We start from the raw sequence: 25,402 nt of genomic DNA, 5'->3' as shown, positions 1-25,402 counted from the left end.
ACCAAGTATTGATCGACAATGGTGATAGAGCACTTGTTGGAACGGCTCCTTGGAATGTTGGAATATATCAGTTAAATAAAATAAATTATAATTATGATATGATATGTGGAGGATCAATTATTTCTCCAAATTTAGTCATTTCTGGTAAAACCTTTGTACAATGTATTTAAAAATGAATGGAAACTAAATAAATATAATTTTCAGCGGCTCATTGTTTTTGGCAAAAAGCTGTGTTATCTAAGAATATATCAGTAACGGATGGTCTATACAAAATTGCTGTTGGAAAATATGATAGAAATATTACAATAATTGACAATGAATTTACTCAAATAATAAATGTAAGTTATTAATAATTCAAATGTTTAAAAATAATTGGTATGATATGATATAAATTAAAACAATTTTACAGGTGGAAATGATTCACCTGAAAGAAGGTTATTATGGACGTACTGGGTTCCATGCTGAAGATATAGCTATCATAGTGTTACAAAACAAAGTTTCTTTTAGTAATGGTGTTTCACCTGTTTGTATCGATTGGAACGGTAAATACAATGTAGTCAATGGAAATCAAGGAAAGGTTTGTTTGTAATATTATTTTAAAAAATAAAATCGTGATTTAATTAAAGTTAATTACTGTATCTATCTATCGATAATTTTCAATTTGTATGTAAGAGCAAAGACCATAGGATTATATTCTAAAGTATATGTATAAAATGTATTATTGGCATATTACATTACATAACTAAAAGTTATGTTTGAGTGGATACCGCTCTGCTGTAGGTAAAAAGTGAGTTACTGCAATGGGTGATGTGAAATAAATTTAGTCATATAATATTGTTGTATTTGAAAAACAATTCTAGGCGGAAACAGTCTATGAGTCAGCATATTTTATAACTATACTATTGAATTACAACAAAAATCTAAGATCTAGAAATCTGGAGATTTTGTCTTTTTCTAATTTCATCAACTTTTACTATCTCAATTATGGTATAAAATAATTATTTTGTTTTTAAATAACATTATTTTCTTTTATTTATCAATATATTATACTCTTTCGAGCTTACAGTAAAATTGGTTTATTTAGGGGTAACATACGTCATACAGGGGTAGGTATTACATTGGACCGTCACAATGAAGGTACTCTCACCCAGGCTATTTTTATATATATATATATATATATATATCTTTATATCTATACATTTCGTGGCGGAACGATATACCGTATTCCGACAACGTTTTTCCCGGAGCGTGCGCGACATCGCGTGTCGTGTATACGCGACACGTATTATCATAGTTGAATGTTATATTTGTTTATCTTTTTTTGATTTGAGAGGATTTAGTGGCTGAATAGGAAGTAATTCTAACTATTCTTGTTCGTCAACAGAAAAATCTGAATGAAAATAATAGACATAATAATAATGTAAAGTAAATAATGATTATAATAATAATAATAATAATTTGAGAAAAATAATATTTCAGAATAAAAGGAAATGTTATTATCTTTTCCTGGCTAAGAAATTTCGTAGACTCGGCTTATTGTACAGTTTATGCAAGTTTACGTTTGATCTTCTTTTATAACTTCCTAAGTCATTATTATACACTGGTCCATATACTTTCTTGAGTATTTTCCTCTCGAAACTCTGTTGTCTTTCTTCATCTCCTTGAGCACTATACCATGTATCGCATGCGTACGTTACTATGGGTTTCAAGTACGTTCAGTATTGGCGTTCCTTTGTATGTCTGGGCAGAATCTTGGAGGAAAACATTTCTTTCATTGTGAAGTAACATCTGTTTGACGCATTCAGTCTCATCCTAATTTTATTGTGCATATTGTTCTTTTCGTTTATGTTAACCCCCAAGTACTTGAAGTCCTCTATGTGCGCGAAAATAAGTCCTTCGATGGATAGATTATCCTTTACAGTTGTATTCCTAATCATCACCATATATTTTGTCTTGTTTTCGTTTATTACTAGTTCAATAGTCCCATATTGCAGCTAGATTTTATTAGCTTTCTTACACTCTCATCAATGTGTATTTTCCAAGTAAAATAATATTATTTGCATAGGAAAGCAAGGTATAGCCTATTATTTCCATTTCTTTGAGGTCTGATATATATCTCACCACTTTTTCCAGAGCTAACATGGCTAACTAGCACTGGGGACATTGCATTACCATGTCTCAAGTAATTCTTGAAATTATTCATCAAATATTGATGATGATTCTCCTGAGAAACATACTCTACAACAGGATTATTCGTTACGCACCTGGATTAGTTTACTAATTTATTGGGTATGCCAAATTTTAGGTTGTCCACAGTTGTTCACAATTGATGCTGTCGCATGCCTGTTTGAAGTCCACAAACTGCATATGAAGGTCCTTAATATACTCGTAATACTTTTCCATAAGTTTTCATAGTGTATGAATGTGATTTGTCGTGGAATTTCCTTTTTTATAGCCACACTGGTACTCTCCAACAATGTCTACTGCGTATATTTCAAGTCTCTTCAAGATGGCTATTGATAACACTTTGTATGTGATGTCCAATAACAAGATTCTACGATAATTTGTTACCTTCTTTATATCTCCTTTTTTGTGGATTGGATATATAATTCCTAGATAAAATCTTTAGGCATACATCCTTTGTTCCATATATCTTTTACTAGTAGATATATTTCGGTCGCAAGATCTTTTCCAGCCAGTTTAAGTAGTTCTGTATTAATTTCATCCTCTCTAGGGTTTCTAAAGTATTTAAAAGCTTAATGATAGTCTATTTCTTCCAACTTTTGTTCGGTCAATTCTGGTTCTGCTTTTTGGTAAGACATTCTATCATATTTTACCATGTTTCCAATGGTACTATTGTTATTTAACAACTCGTCAAAATGTTTACGGAATTGTTCGACTATTTTTGTTGGATCCGTCAGCAGGTCACCATTGTCATTTTTTATGATAGAAGTTTGAGATTTATTATATTTTCCTACTGCATTTTTTAAAAATTGTCTTGTGTTGTTATAATCTTCTTCAAGACATTCCAACATTTCTTTATCAGCCCGTCTTTTTTCCCTTCTATTCGTATTGCTTACTATTGTTTTCCTGAGAATATATTCCTCCGTGGATTCTGGGGTAATATTTGTAACATTTTTTTCCTCGCCTCATTGTGCTTCATTACTGCCTTTTGACATACATCAATAAACCAACGTTTATTTTTCATACCTGTATAATTTGTTCTTACGTCCTTCAATTGTACCTTTTATGTTATTCCATCTCGTTTCCTGACTGTCATCTGTGTCATATGGTTGATTATTCACTTCTCTGACCTTCTCAGATATGATGCTTCTATATTTATTTATTTCTATTGGGTCTTTAATTTTTTTCCATATTTAGAAAATTTAGCTTATTTTTGTTTTTTCTCACCATCCAGTCGATTGACAACTTTCTCGTTAAGGTAGCCACTTCTATGTAGTGGTCCATGTCACCGTCTGCCCCTCTGAAACTACGAATGTTCTTAATCCATGATCGGTATTCTTTATCGATCGCTAGGTGATACTTATGTCTCTAGATGCAGCAAAGTTTACAATCTTGTTCCGTTATCAATTGATATGCTGTGCAAGCTTTATCTACCAATATATAGTCTTCTTCTTGCTATAATTTTGCGTTCAGATCACCAATTACAACTTTTACACTGTGTCTAGGAAGTGTATCGTATACTCGCTTGAGGGTTTCATAGAATACATTCTTAACTTCTTCCTCTTTTTCCTCCGTTGGTGCGTGGCAGTTGATTATTATTAGATCATTGTTTGTCATTGACAACCGTATGAAGCATAGTCGTTCATTTATCACTTTGAACCTGATGACCTTTGGTAGTAATGACTCATTGATCAGGAACCCCACACCTAATTCGTGTCTGGTCCTCATGCCTCCACTGTAAAATATGGTCGTATCACTTGACCTTGCGCTACTATTTCCCGGTGTTGGGACCAAAGAGGATATTAGTAAATGAATTCCGTTCTTTGGTATAAATAATTTTTATTGTTATTTTATTGAATAAACGCAGAATACATGTGTAATAATTTTTTTTTAAATTTATTTATAGCTATTAGTCGGGGACTATGATAGCTCAACAATTATACAATTTATATATTTAAATAATACAATGAATATTTTACATAATTAAAAACATAATAATATAGAATTTTAATTTTTGAAAGGTTACACATACGCAACAATACAAGAGATAAGATGCAATTAAGTTAATTAAGATATAAATTATTTAGACTATATGGAATATATATTGTTATTATCATTATGTTATATAGAGAAATGAATACGGAAATAACTATGGAGATAAGGTAGCTTTGGGGATTAATGTGTTAAGTACTAAGGAGAGGAGATTAATTAGTGGACTGATTAGAGAGTTGAGGTTAGTGATAAAGTTAGATAATATGACGGAAAAATTACCTGTGAAAAAATCATGAGAGGGGGTGGCTTCAGCGTAGGATTTCGGTCTGGAATGAGGGTTTAGCTCCGGAACTTTGGTTGAAGGTGCTTTCGAGGGTCTTATGTTTTTTATTTGAGCTCTTTTGGAAATTGGACAGCCCCTGAAGTTGGCGGTGTGGTTCCCGGAGCAAAGTGCACACTTGGCTGGGCTAGCACAATCCTTTGTGCAGTCCTCGGAGCGATGGTCTTCACCGCATTTGACACATTTTGATTCGTGGTGACAGTAGTTATCAGTATGACCAAAAGGCTTGACAATTGTAGCACTGTGGTGGACCACGACGGGACCGATGTGGTTTCTCGATTATGACTTTGGTGTTGAGTAGCGAAGTAATTTTAAATATATCATTGTTGTTATTCTGACGGTTTAGATCGACAAAAAATAATGGGAGACCGCATTTATTTTTATTTTTGACGTTAAAAACTTGTTTTACAGAATTTCCTTCTTCCGACAAGGAGGTGGAAATGTTCGTACACAAAGTGGAATGGTGGAGGTTTCTTATTGCGACCCTGAATGAGCGATTAACGCGAGCTTGAAAAGTATGAAACCTACCATCAATTTCTTTGAGAGGGGTTAAAATAATGTTGTAGTTGAGTACGCCACTGGGATATACGATCAGAAATGATTTGGTGGACTTACAGGTAAATGCATCAGATCCGGTCAACCTTGTTAGCTCATTTGTGAAGGCGGAGAAATTTGAGATGTTGGAGATGTAAATCGGAGGAGCCGGAGGCGTGACGTCTTGTTTATCGAGCGTCGACTGCTCGATCTTTTGTTTTGCAGGACCCAGTTTTTCATTGTGAGCTGTCGCACTGTTAGTGGGAGTGTTAAATACGTTGTCAGTGGAATCATTGGAGCACAAGGCAGCATAACGATTGGGAGTAACGAATATTTTTGAATTTTGATGGTCAACTTTTGGCGAAGTTGACGAACTAGAAAGATTGCGTTGTTAGACTTAGATATATGGGAAGGATTGCCACCGGTTTCGTGGACTTTGTTTGCCATATTAACGAGATGTGTAATAATTATTAAAGCAATACGTAAGTGCCTAAAGGTGTGTATCGCCCGATAGCTATGACGCTACTAACTTAGTGTCCACGCACGGTGTGACAAAGTCATCCGATCGATGTTATCTAAATTATCGATCTATCTGCTGTAGTGATAATTTTATTAAATTGTCTTGGCTCCAACACACCGCCCCACATTTTACACTTGCGTAAAATTTCAGCAAACTAACGTACTGACCTTGTATACATTAATAAATTAGTTTTATAAAAAAAAAATAATTCAATAGTTGCGGATCGCTTATTAATAAATTATAGTGGACAAATATACCTATTTATAAAGAAATAATATATAACCAAAATTACGTAAATATAAGCTACATAAACATCAAGTGGCAAGGGACACAAATTTCTAACTGCTTGTTTGGATTGACCCCTTTCCGTTCACACAGTGACCACGCGAATGACATTATCCTGACCGTGGTGTAATTCGATAATTCGACCCAGTCGAAAAAGACTTAGTATTATAATATTATGTTTATTGTTCATGTTATAATTTCACATTATGTACTCAATAGTTTTATACTTTTACAGATTGTTGGTTGGGGAAAAACGGAAAAAGGCATTTCAAGTCCTATTTTATTAGAAGCAAATTTACCATACATCGACCATATTTCTTGCCGGAAAATGTTCACAAACGGATTTGAACCATTTGTGACTGTTGATAAATTTTGTGCTGGTTCTGCATCCGGTAATAAAATATTTAAACATTAATACTATTGAAATCATTGATTTTTATATTACGCTTAACTATAGGAGGTACGAGTTTGTGACCGCATACGATTATCGTTTTAGTTTTTGTGTTACCCTTTGAGTCACACTTTAATTTTTTTGTTCAATTCAAATTTGTTTTATTAAAATATCAAAATATAACATTATTATAATATTACAAAAAAATTAAAAAATAATTTATCAAAAACTTTTTTAAAAAACTGGTAGTTTTACCATAGAATTACTATGAAGTAACAAATAACAGATTATTATGTATGAAAAGATATAAAACAGTTTGTCATTTGTTAAACACAAACCAAATTTGCAGGACATACATTCCCGTTTGGTTCTGTGGGGCTTATCTTTGGTACCGGAATTGTTGCATCTTCTTTAAGAACAAGATGCGTATTATCCAATAACAGTCATATGATTTATTTAGGTATTATGAATAAAATATTTTTAGTTTCAGGACAAGGAGTAGATCAGGGAGATAGCGGTAGTGGCTTATGCTTTTTCCACTCCGATTCTTATTATTTAACTGGAGTAGTGAGTAACAAGGATCCAAGTATAAATAATTCAATCGCAGTTTTTACAGATGTTATGTACCACATTCAATGGATTCGAGATCTGTATAACCAACATAACTAAGTCCAATATAATTATGGTAATGTTAATAAAATAATTTATTCCAATTGTAATTCAAATCAATATTTTTATAAATAGATTTTCACTTTTGTGTACACATTTTTAAGAGGTTATATTATATAAATATTCATTTAAACTAAACATAATATATAAAATGAATGTCGTAATACATAGGTAGTATCTAAGCATTATAATAATTAATATATTATATTATATTAGTCACGTCATATTAAATTCCAAAAGTTTTTAGCATATAACAATTTTGTATTTTACATTTATTGTTTTATAATTATTATTTTGTACTTTGTATTTGAAATAACTAATCTTATAAAATAACTAAATCTTATTACTTTTTATCAACTTTAGCTTTTATTTATGATAAATACTAGGCATTACTTCAAAACTAACATAAAAAAAAATATATATAGGTATATAATGTAACATAAATAATATGTTTTCAGACTATAAATAGAGATATTTTTATTTTTTAACCGATTTTGCGTAATGCTTTGTTTATAATCGTAGAAACGAATAAAATGTAAAATTACCTGATCCCCACTTAGTATACATATATTGCAATTTACGGTTACTTATTAGGTAATATATATTTTAATTTATGATTCATTAGTTCGTAAAACACATAAGTTTTATGAAAACCAAATTCATAAAGGCAAGGCAAACGATTTATCTTCAATTCAGTATTTATTCAACCTTAAAACACACTACAACTACTAGAAGACCTGAAAACCCGAAGACTATCGACTGCCAGCTCCAACAGCAACTGAGACCAGTATGACGAATTTGATCATTCAAGCGATCCGACGAAACAGCAGTAACGACCTTAGCACCAGCGCTAATTCGGAGGTCTCCAGAAACAGCCAACCAAAGACCATGGTACAGCACGACTACGAGCTACTCGACCAGTACGACTGGTCACATGTAAGAGTTGTGCTGAGTCAGCTGTCAAGAGATGTGCGGCCTGGACACCATCACTACACGATAGTCTGCCGCTCAACCACTAGTCGGAGCACCTTGTGGCTAGTATAGAGCGGCCTAAAATAAGTCCGCCTGCCGGGTTTCCCATCGGCATACCCAGGGCTCATTTGAGTGCCACCTGACCATAGATCGCCGTTAACGACAGCGACGACAACGGGAACACCAGCCGACGACGCGAAGCCGGCTGAAGTACCAGCGGCCCAGGATGACGACACCCCGAGCCGCGTTCTGAAGGTTAGGTTAGGTTAGGTTTTTTCAAATATATTTCCAAGCTTGTGATGGTAATATACAAGTGATTTCGTCATTATTTTACAAAGTACCTATATAGAATAATACATGAAAAGTATCAGTAATAAGCATCCATGTTGTATATAACTGTATAAGTAATACATTTCTATTATTTTGTATAAAATAATTACTGGGTTATGTGTATAAGATATGTATTAAAAGTAATTAAAATATATATGGTTTTCTATACGAAATCATTAAGTGAAAAATTATCACCGCTTGATGTAGGTACATTTTATTTTATTTTTGCTAATATGCGGTGATAAAGATAACTATATAATAATATGCTTTTTATTATTGAACCAATGGAATTTAAATATTATATTGTTTCATCTTTGAAATAAATGCGACTTTTCATGTTATGCTTTCAGGAATATGACATTCTAAACTTTTAAGCTGTATTAGAATTGTGTAATTGTGTGATTGTGTAAAGTCTTTAATGTAAATGGTTTTACTTACTGCAAATGAAGCAATCAAAAACTTAATATAATATCAACTATTATATTATAGTGCAACGATATGTGTATCGGTCGTTGAGACTTGTAATAATGACTCGTTATAATGGTGGCATGCGTTTAGATAAATTTAATAGCTAAACTGTATATATTATACTTTTGATGGTAATTAGGCAGGGGTATGGTATTTTTTTAAATGTTACATGATTTCAACGAAATTATGATATTTTTATTTATTTCAGCAAGATTTCTGTATTTACACACTAACAGCTATGTTTTTATCAAAATTAGTATATTTTAACGTATATTCACATTGATGAGTATATTTTTAGGTTTCAGCATAAATTCTACCTACGTATTTAACGAAAATATGAGTAAATTATATATGAATAGGTACTATATTGCATTTAATTGCTGTATATTGGATAGCGTTGTATCAGTATGCATGGCGACGTTGTGATATATTTTATGTATCTACTCTAAATATATAATAATTAATGTATGTTTAAGAATTTAGGTATTAAATAAATTGTATATCGAAAATATTTGATGTAAATTATTATTTGAAATAATCGATCCAGTCCATATGTATGCATGAATGCTGTTTAAGTAAATATATATCGTTAAGGATCAATTTTTTAGCTCTTATATGTTTGTTCCACGTTAACTTTTGGTCAAGGATTAATCCTAAATATTTAACATCATTGAGTGGTGGGATATGTATATGTTATTAATTTAAACATTTGGGCATTGACCGTGTCTAAGGGTAAAAGTATGAACCGACTTGCTGTGATTTACTTTTTCATGCCATTTTTCATACCATTCAGATTGTAGATTTAAATGAGACTGTAAATTAGTAGAGGCTTGGATCGTTATGAATTGAAAAAAATACTTTATCATCTGCACAGTCGGCAACAGAGGTGTTAGGAGTTGTTGGCTGATCAGAGGCATATATGTTTAAGAGTAAGGGGGAGAGGATTGCTCCTTGAGGTACACCGGCGAAAATTGGGGCTATATTAGAGCCGAGACGTATTTGGAAATGGCGATTTGAAAGGTAAGATCTAATTAAGAGAAAGAGCGGTGGGGGTAAAAAATTGCAAAGTTTGAACAGAAGGCCCTCGTGCCATACTCGGTCGAAGGCCTGGGATATGTTTAAGAAGACAGCTGTGCAATAGCATTTTTTTACGAGAGATGTGCTTATAGCATCAACCACTCTATGGACTTGGTGTATCGTGCTATGTTTAGCTCTAAAGCCAAATTGTGCAGGAGGAAGTATATTGTTTTCAAGTATATGAGGAGACAATCGTTTAAGAATTAGCCTTTCACAGATTTTTTAAAGGTATGGTAAGAGACTAATAGGTCTATACGAGTTCAGGATATCTGGAGGTTTTTCTGGTTTGGCAAACATGACTATTTGTGAACATTTCCAGCTTAGTGGGAAATAATAACAGTTAGAATGATTTATTTTTTCTCTTAAATACCTATAATCCATGTATATAAGCTATGATTTTAGTCTAATGTAATCTCATACAATATTTCAATGTATGTATGATTGATTAAAAATATAAGTATCTGTAATATTTTTCAGGATAGGTTAGCCTAATAGTATTGGGTATATAAAGATACAAGAATAAAAATGTATGTATGTTCCCACCTATATGCTCATTGTAGCATGATACTGTATAGAAAATAATTATAATAATATGAAAATTTAAAAATGTTTAATTGATAAAAATGTTACGATAGTACTACATATGTAACGTTTATTATTGTGTATTTCGAGATTTTGGTAATAAACCGCATAAAGTGTCTACTGAAATGAGAGATATTGTTAATATTTCTTAACTTTCCGATATTACAACTTAGGTATACAAGGATATATGCCGGAAGTGATATGCCTGTGTGTATACGCATGGTAAAATAAAAATATTATACAAGTGATATGACTGTTGTAAGTATGCGCTGATAAAATATAATAATTGTCAGTCACTTGAGTGATAAGTTGCTGTATGTGTATACTGTATACGCGTACCTATACGTTTTCTCATACGTAAGCGTGAAACAATACGTTTTGCTCGAGTCGGGTGGGTTTCGTTGGTGGTGACGGTGTCTGGTAACGCATGTGTTTTTCCCATGCACATGCATCAATTAGAATATATATATTATATAATATGTTGGTAGTGATATGCAGGTTTTTGTATTATTTAATAGCATCAGCTGGTAGTGAGTTATGATTTATGAAGACTAAAATCATATTACGTTTCATAAAAATACTTACGCATCAAGTGTTGTTCATAGTATTTTACTTGATTGGTATGATTGTATGATTTGGTAGGAAACACTACTATAAAATAAGAAAATAATACGGAACAGCGTATACATTTGAACTGGTTTAAAAATTCGTAAGATTTGGGTCGGAAAAGGGGTATTTATTTTATTTTTAATGATTGATTTTAGTTGTCTATGTATAATTTTTTAAGTGAAAATGTTTATATTTAACCCATAATAAATAAGAAGGGTTTATCATTGCAGACTTGAATACAAATATTTACAGTGATCTACGTTTATAAATGACGTCTGTTTCTACAAACAAATTAGGTACCTACCTTATGCAATGTTTGTATATGTATATTATCCAGAAATTCTAAGAAATAATATCGTACAATGTTAATGTTATATGCTTATATCATAGAATTATGTCTATCTATCTTGCCGGTCTGAAATCTATTTCATTATTCTGTGTGACGCGGTCCCGCGCAATAGCTGTTTGAATTCAATAAGCCTTTGCGCGGAAGCCGCGCCGTGGCTCTTAAACAAACCGCCAATCGACGACACTCGCGCCAGGAACCGACGGCCGGCCGCAACATATGGTTATATGGTGTAATATCTAATATAACATACTATGCAACTCTATACTTACTTAAAGGTGAATATTTTGGATATAATAATGCCTCAATATATAATATAAGGCGAGTTTAGGTAATTATAATAGAGACTAGTGGATATGGTAAAAATGAAAAGTAAGGATGTACCTATAATAGGTAAACACATTTGTGTTTAATTCAAATATAATAAAATAAATGTTGTATTATTCCTAACATGAAATGTACTGTATCGACGGTGAAATCGAAATATGATAGTTTTATTTTTGCATTTAGTGATCAAACTAACTAAAGACGACGTCTAATACCCTCAGAGTCGATATCATGTACTCTCCTTAGTCAGTATACCTACTAGTTACATAAATGCATAATATTGTGTGTCATAAATATATAATTTTGTGTATGTTGTCGGGTAATCCTCTGAGCTGAATAAATATAGGTAGATCTACCTATTTTAATTGAGATATTTTCCTATATGTGTGTTTAAGCTTAGGTACTATGGTTTCATCTGATGGACAGGGCCATATTTATACAAGGACAAATGGGAAATTTGCACTGGGCCCACTCAAATGAGGGGCCCACCGAATTCAGGCAAACAAAATATTAATTGTATACAGTAGAACTTCGATTAACCGTCACTCGATTAACCATCACTCTCTGTTATCCGTCATCGGTCACCGCCGAAAAAAAAAATAATTATCTTCAAAATAATCAAAAAAACAAACTAAAATGACAGATTTTTTTTTATAATATGTGTGGTATGTATGTTTATAATTTGTTACAATGTAAGTATTTTTTTTTTTTTTAAGTACACACGTAAAATATGATAAATATATAATATAAATATAAAATATAATACATGTGTGTATGTATATGTATTTACACGTTTTTTTTTGCAAAATTTCCGTTAACCGTCTATTCGATTAACCGTCAAAGCCCCGGTACCGACAGTGACGGTTAATCGAAGTTCTACTGTACCTTTTTATCATACTTTTGAAAAACAAATTAGATTTGGATTTTAATTGGATATTTTGGTGGGTTATAAAGTATATTGAATTTTCCCTGGAAACTACTACTTTGCCGACAACAAAATCTATTTGCCGTTATTATCGTAATATCGTCGTATTTTTACTATTGACGTTATTGTCTTGCGTTGTTACGTGATATACGTCAGTCGTATTTCGTAATTTGTTTATTATTTTTAATAATTTAAAATGTAAAAAAAAAACTTAAACGGTTCAATGAATCAGCGGCGCAACCAGGGAGGGAGGGGTTAGGGGTTTTACAAAGTTACTTTCTAATTTGACTTGTTAGTTTTGATATATATATTAACTTTGTAACTTAGCTAGTTGAATTTAATGTGTAAAATAGTCTAATCTACTTGTTAGAAAAAAAACTAACTAGTTATTAGCAGTATTTTTTTTTCATTCCAAAATGAATATTTTAATTTTAATTAATATTTTAAGATGTCAAACGTATGACAGTACTGTAATATATTTTTTTATTTTGTTTCACCTTTTATGTTCTAATAACTGATAAGTGATATACCAATTAACTGAAATTATTACGTACCTACTTCGAACATTTTGATCAAATTACTCAGTTTTAATCAATAATTTAAGTTAGATAACTTATTATTTACATTTCAAGAAAAAGGTTTTTTAATCTATAAAAAAACTAACTTCTAACGTTTACTCTAACTTAAGTTACTATTTTCACCAAACTAACTTCTAGCTAACTAAGTTAGAAATTCGGACAGTTTCAGAAACTAACTTATATTCAAACTTAGTTAGTTTTTTTTATTAAAGTAACTTAACTTCAACTAGTTGAAAAAAATGGCTGTCTTGACAAGCTTTGTGTAATAATGTAACATTGTACCACACCCCCCCCCCCCCCCAGAAATTTTATTTTAGTTGCGCCACTGCAATTAATAGAAAATTAAATGATAGACGAGATGAAGAAACAAAAAAATTACACGGTAGCTTAGATAAATTTACGTTTAGAATAAGTTTATCTACTATAGGTATATAGCACACAATCGAAATGTTTGTAAAAGCTGATTAGCTGAAATCAAATTTGACTTAAAACATTAAACTTAAAAACTTTTACTTTAATATGTAAGTATAATAATCAAAAATACTAATTTAAAAAAAAAAAATACGTTTGCTTTTTAATTTGTATACTTACTTGAATATTAATTATAGATGCATTGAAAGTGTAAAGTGTTCTTGTATATTAAATAATACAATTTTATTCTATGATCTAACTACTCATGTATATGCAACTAATTAAAAAATACAATATGCATAGGTACATTTTATTTTAGCATTGAAGAAAGTATAGATATGGACAATTTTCGGGCCCAAAATTGAAAATTGTACTGGGCCCATAAATTGGTAAATTAGGCCCTGCTAATGGAATTTAATTATTGAAATGATTATTAGGCATAGCGGCGGCGGCAGGTATCTCGCGCACGTATGCAATCGGTGGTGGGCTCAGCCGCGCCACCCGGGATCAGCCCAAAGGTGGTCAGGGATATCAGCAAGCCAGCAGGATCAGGTTTTAGAACTGTCTTTTTTATCCTACTCATATCTGAAACAAACAAATTCTAATTGGGTTTCCGCCAATGACACAACGATTGCTGAGAAAAGGTGGCCGAATAACAGAAAATATGTATATATTATCATTCTACGAAAAATATAACAATATTTTAAAGTAAGAACAATCTACAAAAACTATACACCAACCAAAAATCATATGTACATAAATTACATAAAATATTAACTGTCTGATTAACATTGAAAAAGGAACGTGTAAACCACCAACTAATTAACTACATAACATTATTATTTTTATTATGTACGAGTTGCCAGTCTCAAGCCAGAATAAAAGTGTGACGGTTCTTACCTTATAATAATAGTTTTCTTTATTTTATATAAATAAGTAGAGATCCAGATTTTATTATTATTCCTTCAAAAGTATTTATTATTAAAAATTAATCATTGATCGCATTTGTATATTTTATTTTTTGTCAATCCTTCATAATATTATACCTACCAATGATTTAAATACTTTAATACGATTTGTTGTACCTATTACCAAATGTGTAACATTATATTTTATAATATTTAAATACAATAAACAATTTTCTAACACTGAATTTTGATAATACACTGTTGGCAATTTATCTTAATACATTTCCAATTAGTATACAATTAATAATTATATTCAATTTAAATCTATTTATTCATAAATCATAATACTCTGTATACATTATGCATATCATTATACATCTTAATGATACTAAAAAACTAAATAATACATTTTATATACACACATAAAAATATTAATACATTTAAGATAAATACTATCAAAAAACTACTTATGTTGTGCTTATAATTTTTTAACAAATTAAATTTTTTTCTGGTCTGGTGGCACTGCTGGGAGCCTTCCTATTATTATTAATGTTATTTTATGTCACCACACTTACTTATTATACCTTGTCTGTTGTATAGATTGTCAATATACTATTTAAAATAAAAAAAAAATACAAATTAAATTGATGTTTTTTTTTTTTTACTGATATTCAAAATAATTAAACAATTAATAGTTTGTAAGCATTTGAACCTTTTAATGGCCTTAATTTGGTTTAACAGTACAAAATGTTTATTTATTCATATTGTTAATGTTTTATAATTTTAAATCTTAGAAGAAGTCTTCATTACTCAGTGTATCTTGTGATACAAGACATTCACAAGTTTCTGTATTTAGGTACTGAACTTTTAATTAAACTGATGTATCGATCCACTTAATCAATTTATTTGAAATAGCTCCACAGTAAAGTAAAACCAATTTGAGAGGTTAAAATTTGGACTAAAATTCACATAGTATAACATCAGCAGGAATAATTCAGGACAAATTATTTGTTATACTTGCATATTTTCCATCAATGACATAATATTGCCATTTACTGTACCTAAATATAATACATAATAACATAAGTATAAAATAATTTAATATATCAATAATCTTAAATAAGAGACAAGAGTTATAGCACTTCTAAAACTTACCTACAATTTATGTTGTTGCGTGCACCCGGCTTACAGGAGACGGTGACAGGATGGGATGATGATAGTAGCGTCAAAATTATCAACAATTTGTGGTTGATGTATTATTTATTTAAAATTGTAAAAAATAATAAACAAGTTGAATTTAAACACTATTAGATTATTCCAATTAACGAAGAAAAACCAGTGTCTTAGAAAATAAGTGATTGCTCGAATATTCTCTAAGTTCCGTAATACTTCGTCAACGAAAATAATCTAAGTCGTAATACAAAAATATGATAATCAATAATGAAGAGGTACAGGGGTGTGTACGTACGGTTGGTGAAATACTGGTCACTCCCAGGGCTCCTATATAGTCCTATCCCCTCTCTTACCAGATCCCTGGCGGACTACGTTTCGACTTGGTTCTCACAGTCCAGGAGACCTTCTACAAGACGTGCCTTTGGTCGGTGCGGGGTGTCGTAAAATGACCAAGTATACCCGCAGTCGTCTTGTCATAGTGCCAATATCTGATTCGTAGAATCTACTGCGCTCCGAGGAGGTCTCACAGATATCTTAACGGTTCGGGTTTGTCATCTGGCCGTTGGCAGACGCCGAGACTGTTGCTAACGTTTATAGTATTGCTCCCCCAAGGTTTTATGTACAGCGGTGACATCACCTAACTATTTACGTGTTACCATAGGATATTCGATGCTGTGTAGTACGACTATGTGTAGGGGCGGAGTAGAGGGGTCCGTACGTAGCAATGTTTAGTGAAAGTATTTAAAAATAATCCAGGATTTGATTCGTCTTGTACATTATGTGTATGTAATTACGCATTTACATACAAAAAACAACACAACACATAATAAGGCAAATTAAATAAAAATATAATCATTAATATATCTATAGATGTAACCGTAAGCTTGGTAAATTTATAGGTAAATATTTTTTTACTATTAAAGTTAGCAGGAGAGTATGTGACATCTATAATTAAACATCATAACAAGACAAATATTCACAAGTCATAACCACTGATATAATATTATAATATACAGTATTACAGTTGATATAAAATTATGTAATACGTCCGGACGTTTAACTCTCCCACAACTACTGATAGTGTATTATATTAATATACTATCAAATATTATAAGTTATCACTATTAATTACCATCACATTAGTACATTATAATTATAAATTAATAGATTTGATTTTGTCAACATTGTGGTTTATCGTCTACGACAATAATATGGTTATCGTTTATGATAGTATCACGGTTTGTTGTTGATGTATAAAGCATTATGAGTACCTAATGGATATTGTGATATGATTAATTTCAAATTTATTATAAACCTATAGATTAATTTTTTTTTAAATATTTATGTTCTTTTACCTAGACTGACATACCATCTCCACTCAGAATCGTTTTTCTTATACAATGATATTATATCATTGAATTCAAAATTAATACCATCCATTATACAGTGACCCCATTGTAACCTACTAGGTATACAGCAGAGCGACATCCACTTACCCACCTTTTTTTAGCTTAAAATTACTTATATTATTTGTATTGTAAAGTAAATACATATTGAAATAATATTAAAATTGATATTATAATCCGTATATTAATTTTATGAGCGTTCCGGTTCGTAACATTTTCCATTCGTCAAATCATCTGTACCAAAGTACGTCTCATAACTCTTACTACATAAAGATCTTAAAATCGAAACAGTTTCTACAACAGCTGAAAATGATTTTATCGGTTTGGGTTTAGGTTTCGGTTCTGGTTTCGGTTTTCGAAAATATCGAATTTCGGTTTCGGTTTCGGTTTTGGTTAATACCGGTTTTAACCCTTATTATTTGACTTTTTTTTTTATCAATAAAGTACTATATAAAAAAATGAACATAATATTAATAACCACTTTTTAGTGATAGATATTTGTAATTAAGTGTAAATATTTCAGAATTTAGGTAATATTATAAAAAAATGAATTATTATAAAATAATAAATTAAAATAAATAAATACATTTTAATATTTAAAATAAATAAAAAAATTATTATTAAAAAAACAAATAAGAATGAATTTTTAACACACTTGGGTGACCCATGTTCCAGTTTGATATAATAATTTATAACTTATATATAAAAATATAAATTTAAACAATATATACCACGCTAATGAAGACGGAAGAACAGTTTAGTAGAATTGTCGTACAGAGCATAGGTAATACAGAGAAAAGATTTAACGATACCCGCATTAGGTTTAGGTATTTAATATTATCAATGCAGGCATATTAGTAAGGTAACAATTATAATTTATAATTTATATGACAACTTACTCTGAATTCTGAATCACTTACTATAATTATTTATTATTACTAATAATTAGTTATTACCAACTTACACCATATATAAAATATCTATTGGATTTTGGAACCGAAAAAAACCGTAAAAACCTCTACATCAAAATATAGGTTTCGGTTTCGGTTTCGGTTCCTAAAAAAATGTATTTAAGGGTTCCGGTCCGGTTCCCAATATTCAAAGGGTTCTGGTTCCAAAACCGGTTCTTTTCGGTACGGTTCCAGTCCCTGCTCCAAGTTCTGTTCATATATACAAAAAATTTTTTTTACACAAACCTCACGAACATACCACGCTTCTACGTAATTGTACTGCTACTGCTCACGGGCGAACTGGTATATAATTATTTCTAAACATTTTAATTTAAACATAAATTGTTGTTGTGTATAATGTATGTGTTTAAAAAACCTAAGTATCTACATCATCAATTTTCGTTGTATATTCGATCGTCGTATTTTCGTATAATGTACGTAGTTTGTCCTTCGATCAATAATGTGATCGAAAATCGCTGGTAGGAGGAACGTAATAATATAAATATTGATTGTAAGCATACCAGCGTCACGATATTTAGTAAGTAGTATAGATTTTATATGGCCCGATTATTATTGTCTACTGTTTAGCGTATTATTATTATAAAGTTGTATTAGTACAGATATTGTCAGTGTTTAACATGGTTATATTATATTTTCACAGTATATTTTGCTATACCTATATGTTAGAAAAAGTATAGTAAAATATTGTTTAGTGTAATAGTGTATTACTGTTTAAATTTTTAAATATATTTGCTTTTTGTCTCAGCTCACCAATGGCAATGAAAATGACGTATTCCTGGATAATATATTCATGTTTAGTATTCGGTAAGTAATACCAGTGTCAACAATAAGTGTATTAATAAATAGAAAATCATGTTCATTCAATGCATGAAAAATCATTATTTCAGGATCCGGCATTTTGTATGGCAGAAAACTCGAAAGACGACAAGCTGTATCATCTTGCTCAGTGTTGGTCATTGTAGTATAAATAAATACAATGCTATTATAACTTACAAGCAAGCCTGGGCATGTTAATGATAATTTTTAATTGAGTTAAGTTACGTTGATAGAAAACACTTTAAAAGTTTAAAATTAATAGTGATCATAACTTTTTTTTTAACTCTGTTAAGTTAAAGATTTATGAAAACTTACAATTAACTTATTAGCTTAAGTTAAGTTATTTATTTATTTATTTTTAATAAACAAATAGCCAGAAATATGTTTTAAAATAATAAAAAGTAAACGTTTATGTAACACGTATCATCAATAATAATTTTACTATATTTAGGTATTATTTAATTATTTATATAAATACTAACGTAACTTGAATTTGATTAAAACTCATAATTTGTTAAGCTTATATCAATGAAAATCGATTAAGCTAAAAATTAAGTTAATGAATATTGCATTTAAAAAAGTTAAGTTAAAGAGTTAAAATTAACCTAACTTTAACTTTTTAACTCGTTTATGCTCAGGCTTGCAATTATAAGTGACTAAAATAGTGGTGGACGGGGCCTTGGTGTTATAGGTTATAGGTACATGAAAAGGTAATTTTAAGCGCAAATGCAGGTAAGCCCTAATACAAATAATAATAGGTACTTCCGGGTCCCTTTCATATTTTCTTATAATTGTATTATTAATATTAAATAATATTTTGTTGCACTTTTGAATAAAACTTTAGGAACACGGATAAATTTCATTGTTCAAATGGACTGTGTATCGAATGGTCGTGGGTTTGTGATGGTCGTAAGGATTGTTCAGATGGTTTAGACGAAACCAACGAGTTATGTGCTCTATACGATTATGGAACAAATTTGACTACGGGTAAAAAATAATATTGCTATAATATGACATTTAATATAATTTATTTGTATGTGTAAAAAAATTAGATGCCAGAGTTACGCATAAAAATAAATATAGAGCTTCTAATATTACATCGAATGCATCTAATATTTTTTTAGGTTGTGGTAGATCAGTTGTCAACAACACTGCTGTATTGATCGACGATGATAAACAAACACTTATTAGAGGAGTACCTTGGAGTGTTGGAATATATTATTTCATAAGAGTATCAAAATATCCTTTAGCTGGTTACCAATTTTGCGAAGGATCAATTATTGCTCCAAATGTAGTAATTTCTGGTAAAATCCTTGTATACAATGTATTTAAGAAGGAATGAGAATTAATCGAATTACGTTTTAGTGGCTCAATGTTTTTCTAATGAAACAGGATTTTTATCTCCTAAAATATTACTAAAAAAGGGTCCATTCAGAATTGCCGTCGGAAAATATGATCAAAGTTCTAAAATAATTGGTTATAAAAATAAATTAGTGACTCAAGCAATATTTGACAACAATAATCAATTATTGACTCAAATAATAAAAGTAGGTTAAATATTATTAATTCAAAGTCTACAAATAATTTATATTATATGTAAAATATGAATTAAAACAATTTTAAAGGTTGAAACAATTTACGTGAAGGAAGCTTATGATGGAGAAAACGGGTTTTATGCTGAGAATATAGCTGTTATTTTGTTGGAAAACAAAGTTTCGTTTAGCAATGCTGTTGCACCTGTTTGTATCGATTGGAATAGTAAATATAAGGTACACACTGGAGATATAGGAAAGGTAAATTTAATCTACTATATACCTAGTTTGTAGTTTTATTGAATACATAAAATAGATTTTGAGATTAGTTGTTTGGTTTAATTTATACAAAGTTGTGTGAGGTTATGGTTTGGTCATCAACACAAACTAATACATTTTGGTGATAGTTTCAAATCGATGAACTAAGAATAAATTCCGAAAATGAACTGTCTACAAGAAATTGTTTGAATTAAGCTCCTTAAAGTTAATTTACGCCACAACTTTGTTACGAAGTACGTACAAATTTAAAAAAACCCACTTAAAACTACTTTTATATTAAGTTCTGCATTATTAACAATTTTCCGGTGTAATGTTTTTTTCATTATGATATTGACTCATAATATTTTACCGAATCAAAATGACGACCCAAATTAACCCAATAGACTTATAAAACTATTTTGAAAAAAATTACAAATACAACTTTTGACTTCTTGGCCGTCGATAAGAACAAAACAGGCTACATTATACCTTTTGCACATCCTTAATTTATGCATCGTTTGAGTTCTGTAAGTATAATAATTAATATTATTTAAGTCCTATAGAAATTACATTTGAGCCCAGAATAAAAAACATTCGTAAAATCACTATACACTATTCTTATTTTAAATTCGATTCTTTTCCAAAATTAAAAACATTGATTAGTCAGACTTTATTGAACTTGGCAATAGAATTATATTACTTACCAACACATAGGTAAATAGGTAACATGATATTGATATTATGCCTTTATTATAATTATTAATTATATACATATTATAATATCATATAATATATAATATATATCTTTATTTATTTTCATTTAAAATTGTATTGTATTGTAATAATTGTATACATACATGTAATTTATACAAATATTTTTATTCATTAAAATATGACATTAAATACATAAAATTGTTCATACTCTTCCAGATTTCCGTTTGGAGAATAGAGGAAAATGGGACACAAAATCCTGTATTAATAGAAAGATTTCTTCCATTCATTGAACCTAGTAATTGTCGAAAAAAAATTTCAACCAAAAATCAACAACTTGTGTATTTTGATAAGTTTTGTACAACTTATACATTGGGTAATACACATTTAGATTCTGATTGTAGCAATGAAAGTATTAATTTTACATTAATTCGTGTTTTATTTTCGCTCTTCATTATATACTTTAGAGCAGTAAAAATGCTTCAAATTTAACTATGATGGAACTTTTGATATTTGATTGTATGTTGTTGGTAGGTACTTTGGGGGTTAAAAGTGAAATATTTTAACGATGTTCTTAGTAATTGGAAATTTTTTTAAAAAAGCGGGTAATTGGGTATCATTCTACTGTACGGTGTTCGGGACAGTTTGTTTGATTCCCAAGCCCTTATGATAGTATGTTTTTAAATGGTGTGTTTTAATTGGTGGTTGGGTTGTCTCTCCGTTACACTTTTATGGATTTTAAGTTTAAATATGTATTACTGTCACATTCTTCGTGCTGTTCTTAAACACACTATAATGTTTAAAAAGTCGTATAGCGTTAGTTTATAAATAAATTAAATAAATAAAAAATGTTACCATAAGGTTAAACATTTTTTGGAATATTTTATGAAGGGAATTTAGATGATTGTTGCTAGTAATTTTATGATAACTGATTGATATGGAATAATATCAGTGTTTTTTTAATTTCGTCTCAAAATGACTTGTTTTGTTTAAAGTTTTATGCTATTTTAAGGCAAGAGTAGTATATGGGGCACTTCAGCACACTACCATTTCAAATGCAATAATTATTAAAATATTTTTCAAAAAATTGAAATGCAATATTCCTTAAAATATTTTGCATATTCGTGAAACGTAATAATTATTAAAATATTTTACACAAAATTGAAATGCAATAATTATTAAAAGATTTTTCATAAAATTAAAACGCATTAATAATTAAAAAATATATTTACTAATAGAAATAATAGAAATGGATGATATTAAAAAACTTTTAAATATGATCCAAGATAATGAAAAATATTAAATTAGGTACTTATCAAAAGTTGAACGAGCTGATATGATAGAATATCGTGTATTAATATTAAACGATATTGATGATAATGAAGATTATTATTTTAAGAGAATATAATTAGTTATTTTAAGGAAAATCATAAGGAATTATCAAATAATATAATAATATAATGAACATTGGAATAACCACTATTTAAAGTAGTTTATAGTTAAACTGATTAATTTAATTTTGAATAGAATTGTTCTATTAAAAATATTCGATATTTAACGCGTTATTATTGTCACTGAATCCCATAAATACGCAAAATATCTATTACATTTCTAAGTATTTTTCACAAAATATTAGTAATTAATTTAAAGAGCTTTATAACTTAATACAAGGTTTTGTATTAATAATTAAAATTCTTTGAAATGTATGAATCTTTATTAGTTTTGAAAAAATTGTTCTATTAAAAATAAAATCAAAATAGCATATTCAATTACAAAATGTTTTAAAAAAAGAAATTGAATAATTAAGTTAAAAAAATTTTAATTATCATTCAATAATGGAATCTATAAATATTATAAATCAATATAATACCTCACAAAAAAATGAAATGCAAAACTAAATACTAAAACTTTATATTAAAAAAAATCAAACGATGAAATCTTTGTTAAATTTTGTAACTTTGAACACTATGAAAACAATAAAAATGCAATAATGTATAATCGAAATAAAATTCCAGTTATGGGAAATATTATAATTACTATCCCTTATAGAATCAATCTTATTCATAATAAGATTCACCAACATGGCTTGAAATTTGTAAGATAGCCAATGATTTAATAATTACAACTGGTACATATGAATACAAATATCTCTATGGTATTAAAGTACATACAAATTATGATTTAGATCTTAAAAAATGTAGCCTATATATGAATAATAATTATGATAAGTAAATTATTAAAATCATTGAATATTAATGATAATGAATCATAATCAGTTTTTAATGGAATCGTTCTATTAAAAATATACGATATTTGACGCGCGCCCGAATGGGGTGAGCGTTATTAAAATCCAAAAAAATCTTTGAAAACGATTTTACACAATGATACTATGAGCTAGAGGGACTTATAAAGAATTAACATCAAAAATGTTTAATGTAAAAATGAACACTCTAAAATATTCCGCATCGGAGTTATACTTAAATGAAAAATATGAAGTGGTGAGGGGGTTAAACTTTTAATATGTAGTTTAGATAAGCATATAAAACATATCTGTGTTGTTCCGACTTCAAAATATTAAATAAAATATAACTTGATAATTTAAATAATATAAATAATAATATAAATAATAATAAGAAATTTAATAATTTAAATAAAAAAAAAAAAAATGGAAAAAAACGCAAAAAATCTGCAAAATCATTCCCAGCTTTACAGATACCTGTTATGAAAAAATGTATATATAAATAATTCGATAAAAAAAAATATAATATAAATTATACATATATAATTATTATTATGAGATATTCAATACCGGATGTTAAAAAAATGAACAGTCTAGCTCCATATTATTATTATAATTATTATTTTAAAAACTTCGATAGTATTCTTTCTAATATTCTGAGTTAATATTTTTATGTAGTTTTTCCGTTTTTCATAGTAATTTTAATACTATAACTTCGATTATCATCATCATCAGTATCATCAATATCAGTATCTTCAACATCAGTATCGTCAACATCAGTATCGTTTACATTAAAAATGAGACTTTGACGTCTTAAGTTTTTACATTGTTGCTCAATCTCATTTAAAAGTGTCTTCATATTTTCCATTGCTATTATTTGCACGTGAAATACAATTTAAAGCATATAAACATGAAATCGAGAAGTCTACTCAATTTATAATTAATAAATGTAATTCATATAATTATTATTTTTTATAATCCATGAAGAGATCATTTTAAAAGATATAGGTATAATACAATATAAAGAATATAAACATGAAATAGAGGAACTTAAGCGTATGCTTAAGAATTATAAAGATTTACTTTATAGAATTTAACATTATTGTGTTACGTTATTTAGAAATAAATATAATTTAAATACGCGAGATTATTTAAAAAAAAAAAATATATTTCTATTATAATAGTTAATAATAGAAATGGAAAATTTAAAAACACTTTTAAATGAATGCAACGATCAATATCCGTTTATAAATGTATGTGATTTAGAAAAAGGAAAAAAATATTAGGTTACTCGTTTCAAACATATTGATACAATTAATGGTAAGACAATATAGTTGTTATATTAGATAAAAATTTCAAGTATTTTTACCAAATGGATTTTCATAGGCGTTTACAAAAGAACTTATGTAGTTATGTCATCATATATAATCAAAATTCGAAAACTAAATTTAGTCTTATTTATAATGAATTGCAATATTTAGGTAACGGAGGCACAATGCATTTGATAAAATTTGATAAAATTAAAATTACTTTTATAAATGGTATTTATAAAAGTTAAAAACGGTTGTATTCGTTTATCAGAAATATATTACAATAATAATAATTATAAAATAGGTCTGGATTCAATATTTTTAAAAGGTTTAAATTTGATTAATATTGAAACGGATTGTAAAATACAAATTTTTGATCAATTTATACAAATAAAAAAAGGAGAATATAGTATTACAGAATTAAACAAACTATTTAAACCTATAGTGTTATTGTATGGTTAATAAAAAATTGAAACAAAATCTCCTTGATATTATAATGTAGATGAAAATTTAAAAAAAATATTTAGACTTTCAAAAC

General features: G+C 29.1%; 2 protein-coding genes across 7 annotated transcripts in view; both read left to right on the top strand.

Annotated features, from left to right (window-relative positions):
- Positions 1 to 25,402, top strand: part of LOC100574425 — a 71,793-nt gene that overhangs the window by 23,288 nt on the left and 23,103 nt on the right. The window lies entirely within an intron of this gene.
- Positions 18,297 to 25,402, top strand: part of LOC103309968 (suppressor of tumorigenicity 14 protein homolog) — a 25,495-nt gene continuing 18,389 nt past the window's right edge. Inside the window, exons 1-8 of one of the 2 annotated variants that reach the window (XM_029489209.1) lie at positions 18,297 to 18,669; positions 18,744 to 18,802; positions 18,886 to 18,946; positions 19,659 to 19,801; positions 19,939 to 20,118; positions 20,180 to 20,361; positions 20,440 to 20,607; positions 21,535 to 22,383. In XM_029489209.1, coding sequence (XP_029345069.1) covers positions 18,751 to 18,802; positions 18,886 to 18,946; positions 19,659 to 19,801; positions 19,939 to 20,118; positions 20,180 to 20,361; positions 20,440 to 20,607; positions 21,535 to 21,807 — 1,059 coding nt within the window. In that variant the 5' untranslated portion in view covers positions 18,297 to 18,669; positions 18,744 to 18,750 and the 3' untranslated portion in view covers positions 21,808 to 22,383. The other variant, XM_016806031.2, reaches the window with a different exon arrangement.

Source organism: Acyrthosiphon pisum, chromosome A2 (genome assembly GCF_005508785.2).
Source record: "Acyrthosiphon pisum isolate AL4f chromosome A2, pea_aphid_22Mar2018_4r6ur, whole genome shotgun sequence".
Classification (NCBI taxonomy): domain Eukaryota; kingdom Metazoa; phylum Arthropoda; class Insecta; order Hemiptera; family Aphididae; genus Acyrthosiphon; species Acyrthosiphon pisum.
This window is presented reverse-complemented; position numbering and strand designations above follow the sequence as displayed.